The sequence below is a fragment of the Ornithorhynchus anatinus genome, chromosome 21 (assembly GCF_004115215.2).
Source record: "Ornithorhynchus anatinus isolate Pmale09 chromosome 21, mOrnAna1.pri.v4, whole genome shotgun sequence".
NCBI lineage: Eukaryota > Metazoa > Chordata > Mammalia > Monotremata > Ornithorhynchidae > Ornithorhynchus > Ornithorhynchus anatinus.
The window spans coordinates 13,317,700-13,334,685 of NC_041748.1; the positions used below are offsets into that span (position 1 = coordinate 13,317,700).

The following is a 16,986-nucleotide window of genomic DNA, read 5'->3' on the forward strand; positions in this document are numbered from 1 at the left end:
TACCGGTTGTTCCTCCTACTTAGACTGTCAGCATCATGTGTCCAACCTGATTCAATCTCTATCTACCTCAGCGCTTAGAACAGTGCTTGACACATGGTGAGCACTTAAATGCCATTATTATCATTATTATTAGATTACTACCTCCACTAATGCCCCGTTACTGAGTTTCCTGTTTAAGTAGAAGCCTTTGGCAGTTTTGAGCTAACAGTGGATAAATCAAAGTAAATATAATAATAATAATTATGGCTCTTTGTATGCTGGGTGTAGACCAAGCCCTTAACAAGTATAATAATAATAATGATGATGGTACTTGGTAAGCACTTACTATGCGCTGTTCTAAGCACTGGGGATAATACAAGTTTACACAGTCCATGTCCCACATGAGGCTCACGGTCTTATCCCCATTTTACAGATGAGGGAACAGAGAAGTGAAGTGACTTGATCAAGATCACACAGCAGACACGTGGCAGAGCCGGGATGAGAACCCAGGTCCTTTTGACTCCCAGGCCCGTGCTCTAACTACTAAACCACCCTGGATTAGGCCCAATCCAGCTGTTGTAGTCCAGTACAACCTGACGCTGTAATGAAAATGTGGGATTGTCCAGCCTCCGCCTGATCTTCTTGCCTGATGAGAGTGAAATAAAATGGTGAGGGCCTCGTGAGGGAGAGGGGATCCTCCCACTGAACCCAGACCCTGCTCGTAGTCCTAAAAGCCCCAGCAGAGATGAGGCCCCCTCCTGGAATCCGGCCGAAGGAAAGAGCAGCCTGGGCCCTGGATCGCTGTGGGACGAGAGGAGCCTCCATGTCGCAAGAGAGGGAGATTGGTCGGGGAGAGAGGAACCCAGCCTGGCCCTGGAGATGCGGCTTTGCTAGCGGCGAGGGGCTTTGAAGGGTGGAGCTGCCATTTTCTTCCCCAGCTGAGTTCTTCCCCAGCTCCAAGGGGCAGGGCGGGCTAGCTACAGCTGCAATCCCTGCCAAAAATGTTGTGGGAGCCAAGCTGATGATTCACCCCACCTCCTGGGGGTAAACAGAGTCGGTGTCTATTTTCCCATGGCAGGCCCGACCCTATAGCCTCGATTCTTCCCCAGAGCGAGTGTCTCCATTATAACGGGAACTGATTTTTGTCACTCCTTTCGGGCGTTGAGTTGCTAAAGTAAATCCTCAGTTTTCCACCACTGATGAATCATTTCATTTTTGTCTTTCAGAGTTTACAGTCAGGGGGAGTCTCAAAAGGCCATCTTTGTCGACGTATGCCCCCTACTCACATCCCTCTTAGACGGGTGAGTTGAGAATTTTTAATATGATTCTGTGAAGGGAACTTTGTGCTTGCACTGCTCAGGGTAATATAAATAATAATAATTGTGGTATCTGTTAAGCGCTTACTCTGTGCCAAGCACTTTTCTAAGTTCTGGCGCAGATACACGCTACTCAGGTTGTCTTATGTCCGACTCACAGTCTTAATCCCCCTTTTACTGATGAGGGAACTGAGGCACAGAGAAATGAAGCGACTTGCCCAAAGTCACAGAGCTGACAAGTGGTGGAGTCGGGATTAGAACCCACGACCTCTTATTCTAGTCACCGCGTTTTTAGGGCGTGGATATTGAAGGCTATAGCCAGTTTGTCTCCACTTCTACACCCTGAAATGTGTATTAAAAATTAAGATTAAACCAAAAAAAAATTGGAAACTTAAATTTTAAAAACATCTGTCAAGATACAGTTTCAGTGCCACATTGGATTTATGTAGCTTTAAGAATTCAGAAGAATTCAATCGGGTCAGCTGAGCTAGCGGAGCGCGTTTGGGTGACGAGCTTTCTGTAATTGTTTCTCGACTGTAAGCTCGTTGTGGGCAGGGAATGTGTCTCATATTGTTTTATTGTAGTCTCCCAAGTGCTTTGTACAGTGCTCTGCACACAGTAAGCACTCAGTAGATATGACAGAGTGACTGAATTGTCTGCGTCACCCCCAGCGTCAACCGAAAGGAGCCAAACTGCAGAGAAGTGAGTTATTGGGCAGGTTTGGCTGTCACGATGCTCACATCTGTTTCCGGAGGATTTCCTCGCTCCCTAGACAGTCTGGTGCTTCTATGGGTCACCGGCCCCCAATATCAGCCCCTCTTATAGGGGGCCCCTGTCTTCTCGCTGAGACCAGACGCCCCACACCCCCCAGAACCCTGGCTCAGGGAGTCTACAGCGAGCTGGGAGTATAAGAGCCCTTTTTATCAGTTTGTATCATTTGGAAACACCGGTCGGGAGTAATGTTGCCCAAGAACACTGGGTAATATTGGGTAATCAGGTCATGGGTGCTAATCCCGGATCCATCACTTGTCTGCTGCGTGACCTTGGACAGATCACTTCTCTGGGCTTCCGATACCTCATCTGTAAAATGAGGATTGAGACAGTGAACCCCGGGTGAGACAGGGACCGTGTCCAACCCGATTGGCTTGTATCCACCCCGGTGCTTAGTACAGTGCCTGGCACTTGAATGCGTTTAACAAATGCCACGATTATTATTATTGTTGTTGTTACTAATATTATAATAAAAAACTTGTCGTGCAGATAATAATCATAATTATGGTATTTAAGCACTTACTATTTTGTCAGGCATTGTACTAAGCACATACAGGCAAATCATTCATTAATTCAGTCATATTTATTGAGCCCTGACTGTGTGCAGAGCACTATACTAAGCCCTTGGGAAAGTCCAGTACAACAGTAAACAGACACATTCGGGTTGGGCACAGTCCCTGTCCCACGTGGGGCTCACAGTCTCAATCTCCCCTGTACAGATGAGGGAACTGAGGAACAGAGAAGTGAAGTGACTTGCCCAAGGTCAGGTGGCAGAGCCGGGATTAGAACCCATGACCTTCTGACACCCTTCTGACTCTACCTGCTACATCTTGCTGCTTCTACTGTTGAAGGTGAACCATTCAAAAGTGAAATTTTCCCTAAAGTTTAACCAAATTAGAAAATATAATCATTGCCCCAGTTGCAGCTTTTAAACTAAAAAAAAAAACCTTGTGCATTTGATGTGCCAACATATAATAATAATTATAATAGTATTTGTTCAGTGCTTACTTTGTGCCAAGCTCTGTTTTAAACACGGGGGTAGATACAAGTTAATCAGGTTGGACAAAGTCCCTGTCCCACATGGGGCTCACAGTCTAAATCCCCAGTTTACAAAGGAGGTAACTGAGGCCCAGAGTAATGAAGTGACTTGCCCAAGGTCTCACAGCAGACAAGTGGGAGAGCTGGAATTAGAACACAGGTCCTTCTGATTCCCAGGCCTGGGCTCGATCCACTAAGCCACAGCGTCTATCGTGCTACTGCAAAAGTCAAAGCAATGACTTTGCTACGGAGTGTGTTGTCGACATGTTGTCTAAGCATTTTGAAAACTGATTTATCGGTTGAAGCATATAGAGTGTAGGAGAGCAATGAGTACATGGCTTCAGGTCAAAGTTACAGACTCTTCACCAGTCCCAGAGCACTGAGATGATCTCTTTTACTTCTGGAACCTGAAGTATTTAATAAGAACCAAATTTTCACCATGTACCTTCTGAAAGAGAGAGAGAGTAGCTTCTGCCTTTGGAAACCTCATGTGATTTCCTCCCGACTTCAAAGGACTGCTCTTTTGACATGTGGGAGCGATTTGGGTTTTCTTAATTGAATGCATTAGCCAAAAGAAAAAAATCAGTTGACTGAACAATCATTCATCTTCCATGGCTACGTGTTACCTGGAGATACAAGTCAAGGAATAGATTTTTCCAATCCTGTGCATTGGGAAATATCTCCGTCATACAAAGAAGCTTCACTGAATGGGCAGATAAGTGATTTTGATTACTCACCCATAGTTTAGGTCCAACTAGCAACAACAGAATCGTTCCCATTGTTATTACAATTAAGTGCCCACATATTCTAGTCATTCTAAAGAACATAGTGTACCTGCCAGAAGACTCCTAATCTCATCTATAAAACAGTCGATGAAGAATGTGTTATGTGGGTGTGGATGTGTATGGAGTATTTCTTAGAGGGCTTCCAAACTCAATTAGGAAGTGTTCTGCCGTGGTAAAGGAAACCCCTGTCTCTTTCTCAGGGGGCCTCCCCGCCCCCCGTTCAAGCAGGAGAAGATTCCAAAAAGGCGAAAGGCATAGCGATAGGAAAAGCCTTTCTCAGGGGCCTTTCCACTAAAAATATGAAAGAGGAGACCCTATTTTTATTCTTAGACTCCGCTGTCCTTTGCGCATTAATTTCCTTTGAGTTTTTAAGGGGTCTGAAGATTCCCCACATTAAAAGAAAAATGATCCTTTTAGTGCAGATCATGGGTTGTGAAAGAAATGACTAAAGTATCCTGAGAGAGTGGGTTGGAAGTGGTGCAGAAAAAGTGGCGGGGGTTGGCAATTCTTTTTCTACCTCTCTATTACAGCCACCTACACCAAATTTGAGATTTGTCAACTGGGGGAGAGAAAACAAAATAGTTAACAGACCCATGGATTAGTTCTTTTCTTAAATTTTGACTTTCATTATCTTCTTCATCTCAGTGAATGTTGATCCCGGAGATTGATTCTGCCTTAAGCCTAGCGGCACTGCAAAGCCTTTTTTGATAACCCCATCTAGCCCAGATTCCAAACCTATCACAATTAAACTTTCACGGTCCCTTTCGTACAATTTATCTCAAAGCACTTGGCCCCCAAATAGCAGCAGTTAATAGCTCGAATTGGGAAGCCAGGTTGAACTGATCAACCTGAGGTGACTTTTCACTGTTGCAAATGATTTCAGGGTTTTGTATTCTGTTTGGACTCAGGAAAACCTCCTCTTTCTACTTAATCGGCAACTATTTTCCACCTTCAACCAGGCTCCCGTTAGCCCTTCTGAGGCCGAGGAGCCCCGAGAAGGAAAGAGAGGTGGGGTGATAGAAGACAGCTTGGCATAGAGGAGAGAGCTTGTGAGCCAGGAGGCTCAAACTCTCCTCCTGTCTTCTTTCCCCCAAACTTGGGACAAACGCCCCTTTGCCTAGGCCTCCTTTCCCCACCTGTAAAATGGAGATGGCAGCTGTGTCCCCAAATCTCACAGGTCAGAGGAGGACAAGGGGTGATGATTGATATGCTTTGGAATGGGGCTGTCCTCTGCAGAACAGGGTTGGAGGTTATAAAGAATAATAATAATTTTTACTATGGTATTTATTAAGCACTTGCTAGGCGCCAGGCACTGTACCACAGGGTTGGACAGTCCCTGTCCCACGTGAGGCTCACAGTCTTAATCCCCCTTTTACAGATGAGGTAACTGAGGCTCAGAGAAGTGAAGTGACTTGCCCAAGGTCACACAGCAGATAAGTGGCAGGGCCAGAATTAGAACCCATGACCTTGTGACTCCCTGGCCCAAGCTCCATCCACTATGCCATGCTGCTCGCTTCCTGAGGATTTGCCCATGGTTTTGCCACCAATGTCATCCCCGAGCAGTGACTTTCAAGTTCCCTGAGAGAACAGCCTTTCATTCACCAGGAGACCCTTGCCAGAAATCCCTCCAATTAAGACAGTCAAGGGACTAATAGTTCATCCCGTGCCCTGTTTTTCTCCCCTAATTATGACGTAGCCTCCCCGCCCTTCCCGGAAAGCCCTTCCAAGCCCTCAACCTTGGTTTGTCCTCCCTCCACCACTCAGGATTGTACCCGGATCAGCCTTTCAACAGAGTTACATTATTGAGAGGCAAGTCACAAAATAGCACTTGTGGTATCGGTTAAGTGCTTACTGTGTGCTAAGCACCGTGGTCAATACAACATATGCAGATGGGACGTAGTTCCTATCCCACGTGCACCTCATAGTCTGAGGGAAAGGGCGAATGGGTACCTAACTCCCTATCGTATCCCCATTTTTATAGATTAGGAAATGAGGCCCAGAGAAGTTAAATGACTTGCCCAAGGTCTCCCAATAGGCGAAAGGCAGAGTGGGGATTAGAACCCGGATGGAATGATCAAACAGTCAATCTCTCTGTCAGTGGCATTTATCGAGGGCCTACTATGCGCAGAACACTGAACCGAGCATTTGGGAGAGTACAATTCACCAGAGCTGGCAGACATGTTCCCTGCCCACAGTGACTTTACAGTCTAGAGGGGAAGAAAGACATTCAAATAAATTATGGATCTTGTCATACGTGTTGTGGAGCTGAGGGTGGGGTGACTATCAAAAGCTAAAAGAGTACATTTTTAGATCCTAGTGCATAGGTGACGCAGAAAATAGTGGGAGTAGGGGAAATGAGAGGTTAGTTGTGGAAGGGCTTTTAGATGAGATGCCATTTTTATAAGGCTTTGAAAGTAGTGGTCTGTCACGTATGAAGAGGGAAGAAGCTCCAGGCCGACGAGGGATGTTTTGGAGAAGGGGTGGCCAGCCAGTTAAATGAAGTTTACAGTGAGTAAATTGACATTAGTGTGAGGGCTGGGTTATAGTAGCAAATCAGTGAGGTAAATAAGATAGAAGACCAGGTGATTGAGTGCTTTCAAACCAATGGTAAGGAATTCGATGTGGAAGTGAATGGGCAAACACTGGAGGTTCTTGAGGAGGGGGAAAACACGGCCTGAAGGTTTCTGTAGAAAAATGATCCGGGCAGCAGAGTGACCTATGGACTGGAGTGGGCAGAGACAGGAGGCAGGGAGGTCAGCAAGGAGGCTGATGCAGTAGTCAAGGTGGGATAGGATAAGTGGTTGGATCGGCGTTTGGATGAAGAAGAGAGGGCGGATTTTAGCGATGTCGTGAAGCTAGAACGGACAGGGTGACAGATTGAACATGTAGTTTGAGTGAGAGGGATGAGTCGAAGCTAAGGCTAAGGTTACAGGCTCGTGAGATGGGAAATCTACTGACTCCCAAGCCTGACCCCTTTCCTCGAGGCCATGCTGCTTCTCAAATGTCCTTAAACAACAGAGAGACGGGACTGGATTCATGGAAACGATGGAAGTCGAATACTGCTTTTCCCAAAGAGCAGTTGTCTGGGAAATAAACAGGCGATCAGTTTGGCATTTGCCACTGGGAGATTGAATTTTAAAAGCAAATCGCTAGGCAGAAAATCCTCAATTCAGACAGTTTAATTGTCATGAGCAGCCTGATGTTGTGGAAATAATATGTGACAGGCTTTGTTGATAGCTAGTTTTTCAAGGCCATGAGATGGTTGTAACTCCAGGCCGGCGCATCTTTTGGAAAAGTGCAGCACGTAATCGCAGGCTCAGTTTTTTTCCTTTAAAGGCAATGGTGATGATTATGGTCTTTGTTAAAGCGCTTACAGTGTGCCAAGCACTGTTCTAAGCACTAGGGTAAACGCAAGTCATTAGTTTTACAATTAGTAATTACAGGTCCTAAGCTCCTTGTGGGCAGACCTGGTATCTACCAATTCTGTCATTCATTCAGTCATATTTTTTGAGCGGTTACTGTGTGCAAAGCACTGTACTAAGTGCTTATCTTCTCCTCTGCGCTCCGAGCAGGGCCCTGCACGTAGTAAAAACCACACCGACTGATGGATCGAAATGTTTAATGCAGGAGTCCCCTGGAATTAGTAGGCAGTTGACACTGTTGACTGACAAGGAAGAGATTCATGTCATTTTTCAGGTGACCGTGAATTTTGAAGTGTTGAGAGCCCATGGAAGAAATCAGTGAATAAAACGTACGTCGAAAGCGTGCAAGATGGCTTCTGAATCCAGTTTTCAGTGAAGCTTGTTAGACCGAGGAAGGCAAAATGAGAAACCAGTTTTCTCTCAGCTGATGAGAGCGGGGTGGGTGGGGAACAAATGCCTCAGACCACACACAAGCCTCGCCTAGTCCGACCATAGAACTTCCCATTGACAGATCTGCCTTAGGTTGACTACCCCTTCCTCCTCCGACTTGCAGGTACAACGTTTGCATTATGGCTTACGGACAGACGGGAAGTGGAAAGAGCTACACGATGCTGGGGGCACAGTCCCAAGATGATCCTGCGCTTCTGCTGGAAACTGAGCACAGTGTAGGAATTATCCCCAGGGTCGCCAAGGAGCTTTTCAGGTACATCTGGGGAATGAGGGAGGGAGGAGTTCAACCGGGGAGACATCGGAGCTGGGGAGGAAGGGGGCGGGGACACTGTAAACTCTGGAGAGACCGTAAGACCGGAGAAGTAACGTGGCCTAGTGGAAAAGAGTGTGGGCCTGAGAGTCGGAAGGACCTGGGTTCTAATCCCAGCTCTGCCATGTGTATGCTGTGTGACCTTGGGCAAGTCAATTGACTTCTCTGGGCCTCAGTTCCCTCCTCTGGAAAATGGGGATTAAGACTGTAAGCCTCATGTGGGACAGGGACTTTGTCCAACCCGATTTGCTTGTATCCACCCCATTACATAGAACAGTGCCTGGCACAGAGTCAGTGATCAACAGATGCCACAGTCGGTAATATTATTAGTAGAATTATTAACAGTAAGCTCCTTGTGGGCAGGGAATGTGTCTACCGACTCTGGTCTTTCTGTTTTGTTTTTGTTTTAATTGATATTTGTTAAGTTCTTACTGTGTGTCAAGCATCGTACTGAGCCCTGGAGTAAATACAAGCTAACGAGTTTAGACAGGGTCCCTGTCCCACACGAGGCTCAGAGTCTTAATCCCTATTTTACAGATGAGGTAACTGATGCACAGAGAAGTAAAGCGACTTGCCCAAGGTCACGCAACAGGCGAGTGGCGGAGCCGCGGTTGGACCCCAGATCCTTCCGAGTCCCGGGCCTGCTCTCTCTCCACTAGGCCATGCTGCTTCTCAGCTCTTCTCTGTTGTAAGGTACTCTCCCATACACTTAGCACAGTGCTCTGCACTCAGAAAGAGTTCAATAATTACCGTGATTTCCCTGAGGGGCACAAGAGGAGAGTTTGCGAAAAGCCCTCTCCACAGCCGTGGGGCTGGGTTTGAATTCAATTCGAAGTTGTTGATTGAGGAACTAAAGAAGTATCCTTCTGGCTCCCCTACTCTTCCCAGTTTCCATGAACTGCCTCGTAGCTAATCGGCTCCCACTGTTTCTACTATCTATCACCTCTACAAGGAAGGCTTCCACATCTCTTTTAAAAGGGTATTTCATTCATTCAATTGTATTTATTGAGCGCTTACTGTGTGCAGAACACTGTACTAAGCATTTGGAAAGTACAATTCGGCAACAGATAGAGACAATGCCTACCCAACAATGGGCTCACATTCTGGAAGTGGGGAGGCAGACTAGTGCTCACTATCTGCCAGATACTGAACTAAGGGCTGGGGTAGATAAGAGATTATCAGGTTGGACACAGTTCTTGTCCCACATAAGGCTCACGGTCTTCATTCTCATGGGGTAACTGAGAAGGTAAATGACTTGCTCAAGGTCACACAGCAGGCAGGTGGCAAAGCTAGGATTCGAACCCACGTTCCCTGACTTCTAGTGTTGGCATTGCCTCATACCCGGAAAGACAGCTCCATGTGGAGACCCCCCCCCGCCCCCAGGCCTTAAAACTCATTATGTCTAAAACCAAACTCCTTATCGTCCCCCACGAAATCCTCTTCCACCCAACTTCCCCACCGCGGCTGACACCACTGCCAATCCCTCCCATCTCCGAACCTCACGCCTTAGCATGATCCTAGCCTCCTCGCTCTCTTTCAACTCTCACTTTTTAAATGGTATTTGTTAAGTGCTTACTGTTTGTAAATTACTGTTCTAAACACTGGGGTAGATAGAAGCTAATCACGTTGGACACAGTCCCTGTCCCGGGTGGGGCTCACAGTCTTACTCCCCATTTTACAAATGAGGTAACTGAGGCAACAGAGAAGTAAAGTGACTTGCCCAACCTCACACAGCAGACAAGTGGTGGATCCGGGATTAGAACCCAGGTCCTCTGACTCCCAGGCCCTTTCTCTTTTCACTAGGCCATATTGCACTTCCACTCTGCGGCTAAATTTTGCCAGTTTTCCCTCCATAACATTTCCCGCCCCGCCCCGTTCTCGCCATCCAAACCAGAGCTGCCAACCATGTGTAAATGTACACCGCTCTCTAGACTGTGAGCTCGTTGTGGGCAGAGAATGTTCTTTTATTCAATTAAATTGCATTTATTGAGCCCTTACTGTGTGCAAAGCTCTCCAAGTTCTTGGGAGAGTACAATATAATGATAAACATTCATTCATTGGATGCGTTATTTAAAACCTATGGACATTCCTATTTGGTGACCTTGACATTAAGCCAAAACACTGCTCTCCGTTCAAAGAATTTGGTTTCTGGGCTAAGCGTTGAGCATCCACTATAATCACGATGCAATATGAGTGACCGGTTTAAAGATATTAAAGCAGGGCTTCTGGGCCTCAGATTTGTTTCATCCTTCTCTCTGTCTCTTTTCCAGGCTCATTTCAGAAACTCCCTCCCAGAGCCACTGGGTTGAGGTCTCCATCGTGGAAGTTTATAACAATGAGATTTGGGATCTCCTGGCCAAAGACAGTTCTGGAACAGTGCTGGGTGTCAAGCGAGAAGTTATCACAACCAAAGACGGAAAGAGTGAGGTCCCTCTGCTGACCTACGTGTGAGTATGACAGTCACACAGAGCACAAACCTTAACTATCAGTCAATCAGTGGTATTTATTGAGTGCTCACTTTGTGCCGGGCACTTGACTAAGCGCATCGAAAAAGTACACAGAGTTGGTAGACACGATCCCTGCTCACATCAAGCTTCCCGTTGCCAGTCTTACATCAAGTCCTCAGCTGAGGGACCAAGTTTTAGGGATTTTCAGAGGCCATGACATTCAGTTCCTTGAACCCAAACCAAGCCCATTTTTCAGGGCATCGGGGAGGGAAACAAAGTTTCTTTCCATTCGAGCCCTGTCCTGCCCACGCTCTGGGCATGTCACTCTCCTCCTCAAAAACCTCCAGCGGTTGCCTATCAACCTTCACATGAAACAAAAACTCCTCGCTATTAGCTTCAAAGCTGTCCATCACCTTGCCCCCTCCTACCTCACCTCCCTTCTCCCTTTCTACTGCCCACACCGTATACTCCGCTCCGCTGCCCCTCACCTCCTCACGGTCCCCCGTTCTCGCCTGTCCCGCCCTGGACCCCTGGCCCACGTCCTACCGCTGTCCTGGAATGCCTTCCCTCCTCACTTCTGCCGAACTAACTCTCTTCCCCTCTTCAAAGCCCTACGGAGAGCTGACCTCCTCCAGGAGGCCTTCCCAGACTGAGCCCCCCCTTTTCTTGCTTCTCCCCTTCCCCCCCCCAGCCACCCTCTGCTCTCCGCCCCTTCCCTTCCCCTCAGCACTGTGCATATTTGTATATGTTATTTATCACCCTATTTATTTTGTTAATGATGTGTATCTCCATGATTCTATTTATCTTGATGATATCTGATTTTTTTTGTTCTGTTTTGCTTTGCTGTCTGTCTCCCTCGTTTAGATTACGAGCCCATTATCGGGCAGGGATTGTCTCTATCTGTTGCCGAATTGTACATTCCGAGCGCTTAGTACAGTGCTCTGCACATAGTAAGCGCTCAATAAATACTATCGAATGGATGAATGAGTGACTGCCTTCTTCCCTGCAGAGCTAAAGCCACCCCGCTGACTTGGGGGGCTCATGACCCAGCTCTCTCCCCGAATGCACAGGCCTCAATGTTGGCCATATGATCTGGCCCAGACTGGGGAGGCCCTGGATTCTTCTTAAGGCCGAAGGAGGAAAGGAAACAAGAATTCTCAGGCTAGAGGAAGGCGAGCAGGATAAAGAACCTCCCCGGAGTAGCAACGGCCAGATCTCCTCTCCTTAGCTGTTTATAGACCACTAGCCTCTCTACACCCACGTTCCATCCACATACAAATGGGGCTGTGCTCTCTCTTAATAATAATAAAAACAACTGTGGTATTTGTCAAGTGCCTATTTCGTGCCAGGTACTGTATCAAACACTGGCGTGGATACGAGCAATCAGGGTGGACACAGTCCCTGTCCCATGCGGGACTCACAGTCTCCATCCCCATTTTACAGATGAGGGAACTGAGGCCCAGAGAAGTGGAGTGACTCGCACAGCAGACGAGTGGAGGAGCCGAGCTTAGAGCCCAGGCCCCTCTCTATCGACTGCGCCGTGCTGCTTCCCCAAAGCAGGAAGACCTCAGAGGAGGGGATGTAATTTTGGTCATTTAGCCCAAGAAGCCATTTTCATTCTTGTCACTGGTCTCGTGGACGTGGGGACCTGTGGGCCCTTAGCGTTTTGTTTGGGTTTCGACCCCTCAGGTCGGTCACGAGCGTGGCTGAACCTTTGGAGCTCATTAGTCAAGGTTTGCAGCTGAGAGCCAAGCAGCCAACACTGGTCCTTCTCGCTCACATCTGGTCGTGACACTGACCCTGACAAAAATCACCTCTTTGGAGCTTCGGTAAGGCTCCGGCGAATCTCTCTCTTGAACCACTGATGAATGCTGACTTCTTGTTACGATTGCCATTTCCCCTTCCCTCCAGTGTCACACCTTTATAACAGTAATAATCAGGGTCTTTGTTAAGCGCATACTATGTGCCAGGCCCCGTACTAAGCCCTGGGTTGGATCCAAGCAAATCATGTGGAACACAGTCCCTGTCGCCTGTGGAGCTCACAGTCTCAATCCCCGTTTTACAGATGAAGTAACTGAGGCCCAGAGAAGTGACTTGCCCACTGTCTCACAGCAAGACATGCGGTGGAGCTGGGATCTGAACCCTTATCCTTCTGACCCCCAGGCCCCTGCTCTATCCATTATACCTTGTTGCTTTGACTATTGAAGAAATAGAGGCACAGAGACATTAAGTGATTTGCCCGAGGTCACACAGCAAGCAATTGACAGAGCTGGAGCAACAACCCAGGTCCTCTGACTCCTGGGCCCAGCTTCTTTCCACTAGGCCATGCTGCTTGTGAAGAGTGACAATCATCAGCCTGCACACCTCACTCCTTTAATGCCAACTTTCTCACCATACCTCACTCTTGTCTATCGCGCCACTGACCTCTTGTGCACAACCTGCTTCTGGTCTGAAACGCCCTCCCTCCTCATATCTGCCAGACAATTACTCTCCCCCGCCTTCAAAACCTTACTGACTACACATCTCCACTGAGAGGCCTTCCCTGACTAAGCCCTCCTTTCTTCTTGTCCCACTCCCTTCCGCACTGCCTTGACTTGCTTCCTTAATTCATCCCCCCTCCCAGCCCTACAGCACTTACGGCTCTCTCTGTAGTTTTATTTATTTATATTAATGTCTATCTCCCCCGTAGACTTTAAGCTTATAGTGAGCGGGGAATGTGCTTGTTATATCGTTACTCTTCCAAGTGCTTAGTACAGTGCTCTGCTCGCCGTGAGTGCTCAGTAAATACGATGCTCAATAAATACGATTGACTGATCGGATTGGATTTGGGGTGTTGTTTCTATCCCCTCTATGTTAGACAAGGATCCTTCCTTTTCTCATTTTTGTAAGGTAAATCACTAATTACTGCCCTGCCACTCCCCCATCCAGCCACAAACAATCAGTGGTATTTATTGAGCACTTACGATGTGCAGAGCACTGTATTCAGCACAGGAGAATTACAGGCTAGACACAGTACCTGGAGTCCCCCATCTGAGGCCAGCGTAAGAAGTGAGCGGGGGCCAAGAGTGGTTTGTTGGGTTTTTTTTTGCATTCCCCAAATGTTACCCGTTGCGTTTCTCACTTACTCCCTGTGCCTGGGGTAGACGGAAGAGTGATAATAATGACAGTAACAGAAATTATTATGGTATTTGTGAAGTGCTTACTCTATGCCAGGCCCTGTTCTAAGTGGTGCTGTAGAGACAAGATAATCGGGTTGGACACGGCCCCTGTGCCACCTAAGGCTCACAGATTTAATCCCCATTTTACAGATGAGGGAACTGAGGCCCAGAGAAGTGAAGTGACTTATCCAAGGTCACACAGCCGACTCGTGGCAGAGTCAGGATTAGAACCCGTGACCTTCCGACTCCCAGGCCCATGCTCTTTCCGCTAGGCCGGGCTGCTTCCTGACCCGCACTCCGATCCCAACCGACCGGAGCGACGAGCTTGTCCTTCCTTCTGCAGGTTCTCCTCCCGCACCATGTCTCAGTGAGGCTCCGGAGAAACTTAAGCGGGTCCAGACCAAATTACAGCTGGTGGATTTAGCTGGCAGCGAATGCGTTGGTGAGTCGGCTTTTCCAGAAGCGTTATTCATTTGGGTTTCCTTTAAACCCCACCTTCACTTCTCTCTAATTGTGGTAATTAATAATTGTGGTATTTGTCAAGTGATTACTGTGTGCCGAGCACTGTACCACACTCTGGGGTGGATACCAGCAAATCGGGTTGGACACAGTCCCTGTCCCACGTGGGGCTCACAGTCTCCATCCCCGTTTTACAGATGAGGTAACTGAGGCATAGAGAAGTGAAGTGGCCTGCCCAAGGTCACCCAGCAGACATGGGGCAAAGCCGGAATTAGAACCCAGGACCTTCTGACTCCCAGGCCTGTGGTCTATCCACTATGCCATGCTGCCTCTCTTCTCTAAGAGAGAGAACTTGAATATTACAATAATAATAGAGTAATACTGGTACGCGTTAAGCATTTACTATGTATCGAGCACTGTTTTTGAGACAAGTTAATCGAATCTTAGACAATCCCATTCCCACGTGGGGCTCTCATTCTTAGTAGAAGGGAGAACGGGTATTGAATTCTCATTTTAGCCATGAGAAAACTGAGGCACAGAGAGGTGAAGTGACTCATCCAAGGTCAGTCAGCAGCCAAACTGATGGAGCCAGGGTTCGTACTCTTAGCCCGTACTCTTTCCCCCGAGCACCTTGCTTCTCTCTGACCCTATTTTATGAAATGAAACCAGCCGATGTGGACAGGACCCTCAGGAAAGCCGAGTTCTTTGGTGCCTCTTGGCGTAGGATGGTAACACCCAGAGGATTCGCCCTCGGGCCACCCGGTCGGCCCGTTCCGGTGGCCCGAGGCGGGTGAGAATTCCGCTGGTCTTATTTCCCGGGGTCGCGGTAGGGACGTCGGGGGTGACGGGAGCCGCCCTGAGAGAGACCTCGTTCATCAACCGCAGCCTCTCCGCCTTGGCCGACGTGCTGGGGGCGTTATCCAAGCAGCAGGCTCACGTTCCGTATCGAAACAGCAGACTCACCCACCTGCTCCAGGACTCTATCGGCGAGTACCGCCTTTTCCTTTTCTCTCCCTCATCGGCTGAAGAACTGACGTCTGGACGCGTCCAGATCTGTTCAGCTCCCTGCAGGGAGAAGCACCGACTTTCTGAATCTAATAATCTCAGGCCTAGATCGGCTTCCTTTTCCTAGAAATGGGCAGTCTTTCCAGGCAGTCGTCTTTACTGAGCACTTACTGTGCGCGGAGGGCTGAATTAAGCGCTTGGGAGAGTACACTGTGACGATATAACGGATGCCTTCCCTACCCAAAGTCTAGAGGGAGAGGCAGACGTTAGTAGAAATAAAGTACACGTATGAGCCTAAGTGCTCTGGTGCTGAGGGGGTGCTGAATAAAACGCGCAAGGCAGCACCGTGCGGAAGGGTGTGGGAGAAAAGGAAATGAGAGCTTAGTAAGAACCTCTTGGAGGAGATGTGCCTTCAATATATCTTTAATGATAATAATAACATTAATAATGGCATTTGTTAAGCGCTCGCTATGTGCCAAGCACCGTTCTAAGCACTGGAGTAGGTACAAGGTAAGCAGGTTGTCCCACGCGGGGCTCAAAGTCTTAATCCCCATTTTACAGATGAGGTGACTGAGGCCCAGAGGAAGCAAGTGACTCACCCAAAGTCACACAGGCGATAAGTGGCAGAGCCGGGATTAGAACACTGTCGGGGAGAGTGGGGAGAGTGACCCGTCTGTCAGATATGAAGAGGGAATGCGTTCCAGGCCAGGGACGGGTTGTGGGCGGGAGGTCGGAGGCCAGGTCGACCTTCCTTGCTTCCACGGGACGTTTATTTTCCATGCTTGTTGTTGTTTTTCCTGACTAGGGGGCGAGGCGAAGCTGTTGGTGATGCTGTGTGTGTCCCCCAGCCCGAGGGCTCTGGCGGAAACGGTGCAGTCCTTGGGGTTCGGGAGCCGGGCCAGGCAAGTCCAGCGTGGCCGAGCCAAGAGGAGGAGCGGGCCCGTGGCCGGAACCCCAAAATGAAGGAGGAGGTCGGATGAGAGGCCAGACCCTGGACTTCCTCCCACTGGACTGGGAATTTTCTATCAGAGAGCCAGTTCCTCCACCTGCAGGCACAAATACACTTCTTTTGGATGATGATGATGATGATGGTGGTGGTATTTGTTAAGCGCTTACTCTATACCAGGCACTGTACTCAATTCTTGGGGGTGGGTGGGGAAGACAAGCAAATTGGGTTGGGCACAGTCCCTTTCCCGCATGGGGCTCAAGGTTTTCATCCCCATTTTCCAGATGCGGTAACTGAGCCACTACGCCATGTTGCTTTAATCCATTGGTGGGATTTATTGTAGTGGGTAGAGCACGGGCCTGGGAGTCAGATGGCCATGGATACTAATCCACGTTCTCACCCCAGGGCTTAAAAATAATAACAATAATAATAATAATAATGATGATAATGGTATTTGTTAAGTGCTTATTAGCGTGGCTCAGTGGAAAGAGCCCGGGCTTGGGAGTCAGAGGTCATGGGTTTGAATCCCGGCTCTGCCACTTGTCAGCTCTGTGACTGTGGGCAAGTCCCTTAATTTCTCTGTGCCTCACTTATCTCATCTGTAAAATGGGGATTAACTGTGAGCCTCACGTGGGACAACCTGATTACCCTGTATCTACCCCAGCGCTTAGAACAATGCTCTGCACATAGTAAGCGCTTAACCAATACCAACATTATTATTATGTGTCAAGCACTGTTCTCAGCCCTGGGGTAGATACAAGGCAATCAGGTTGGACGCAGTCCCTGTCCCACATGGGGCTCACAGTCTCAATCCCCGTTTTACAGATGAGGTAACTGAGGCCCAGAGAAGCCAAGTGATTTACCCAAGGTCACACAGCAGACAAGTGGCAGATCCGGGAT

General features: G+C 48.2%; 1 protein-coding gene across 1 annotated transcript in view; it reads left to right on the plus strand.

Annotated features, from left to right (window-relative positions):
* KIF25 (kinesin family member 25) overlaps nucleotides 1-16,189 on the plus strand; it is a 32,270-nt gene extending 16,081 nt beyond the window's left edge. Inside the window, 8 exon segments of the mRNA XM_039910076.1 lie at nucleotides 1,206-1,280; nucleotides 7,865-8,014; nucleotides 10,342-10,518; nucleotides 12,208-12,284; nucleotides 12,287-12,347; nucleotides 13,949-14,118; nucleotides 14,966-15,121; nucleotides 15,946-16,189. Coding sequence (XP_039766010.1) covers nucleotides 1,206-1,280; nucleotides 7,865-8,014; nucleotides 10,342-10,518; nucleotides 12,208-12,284; nucleotides 12,287-12,347; nucleotides 13,949-14,118; nucleotides 14,966-15,121; nucleotides 15,946-16,103 — 1,024 coding nt within the window. The 3' untranslated portion in view covers nucleotides 16,104-16,189.
* The last annotated feature ends 797 nt before the right edge of the window (nucleotides 16,190-16,986 follow it).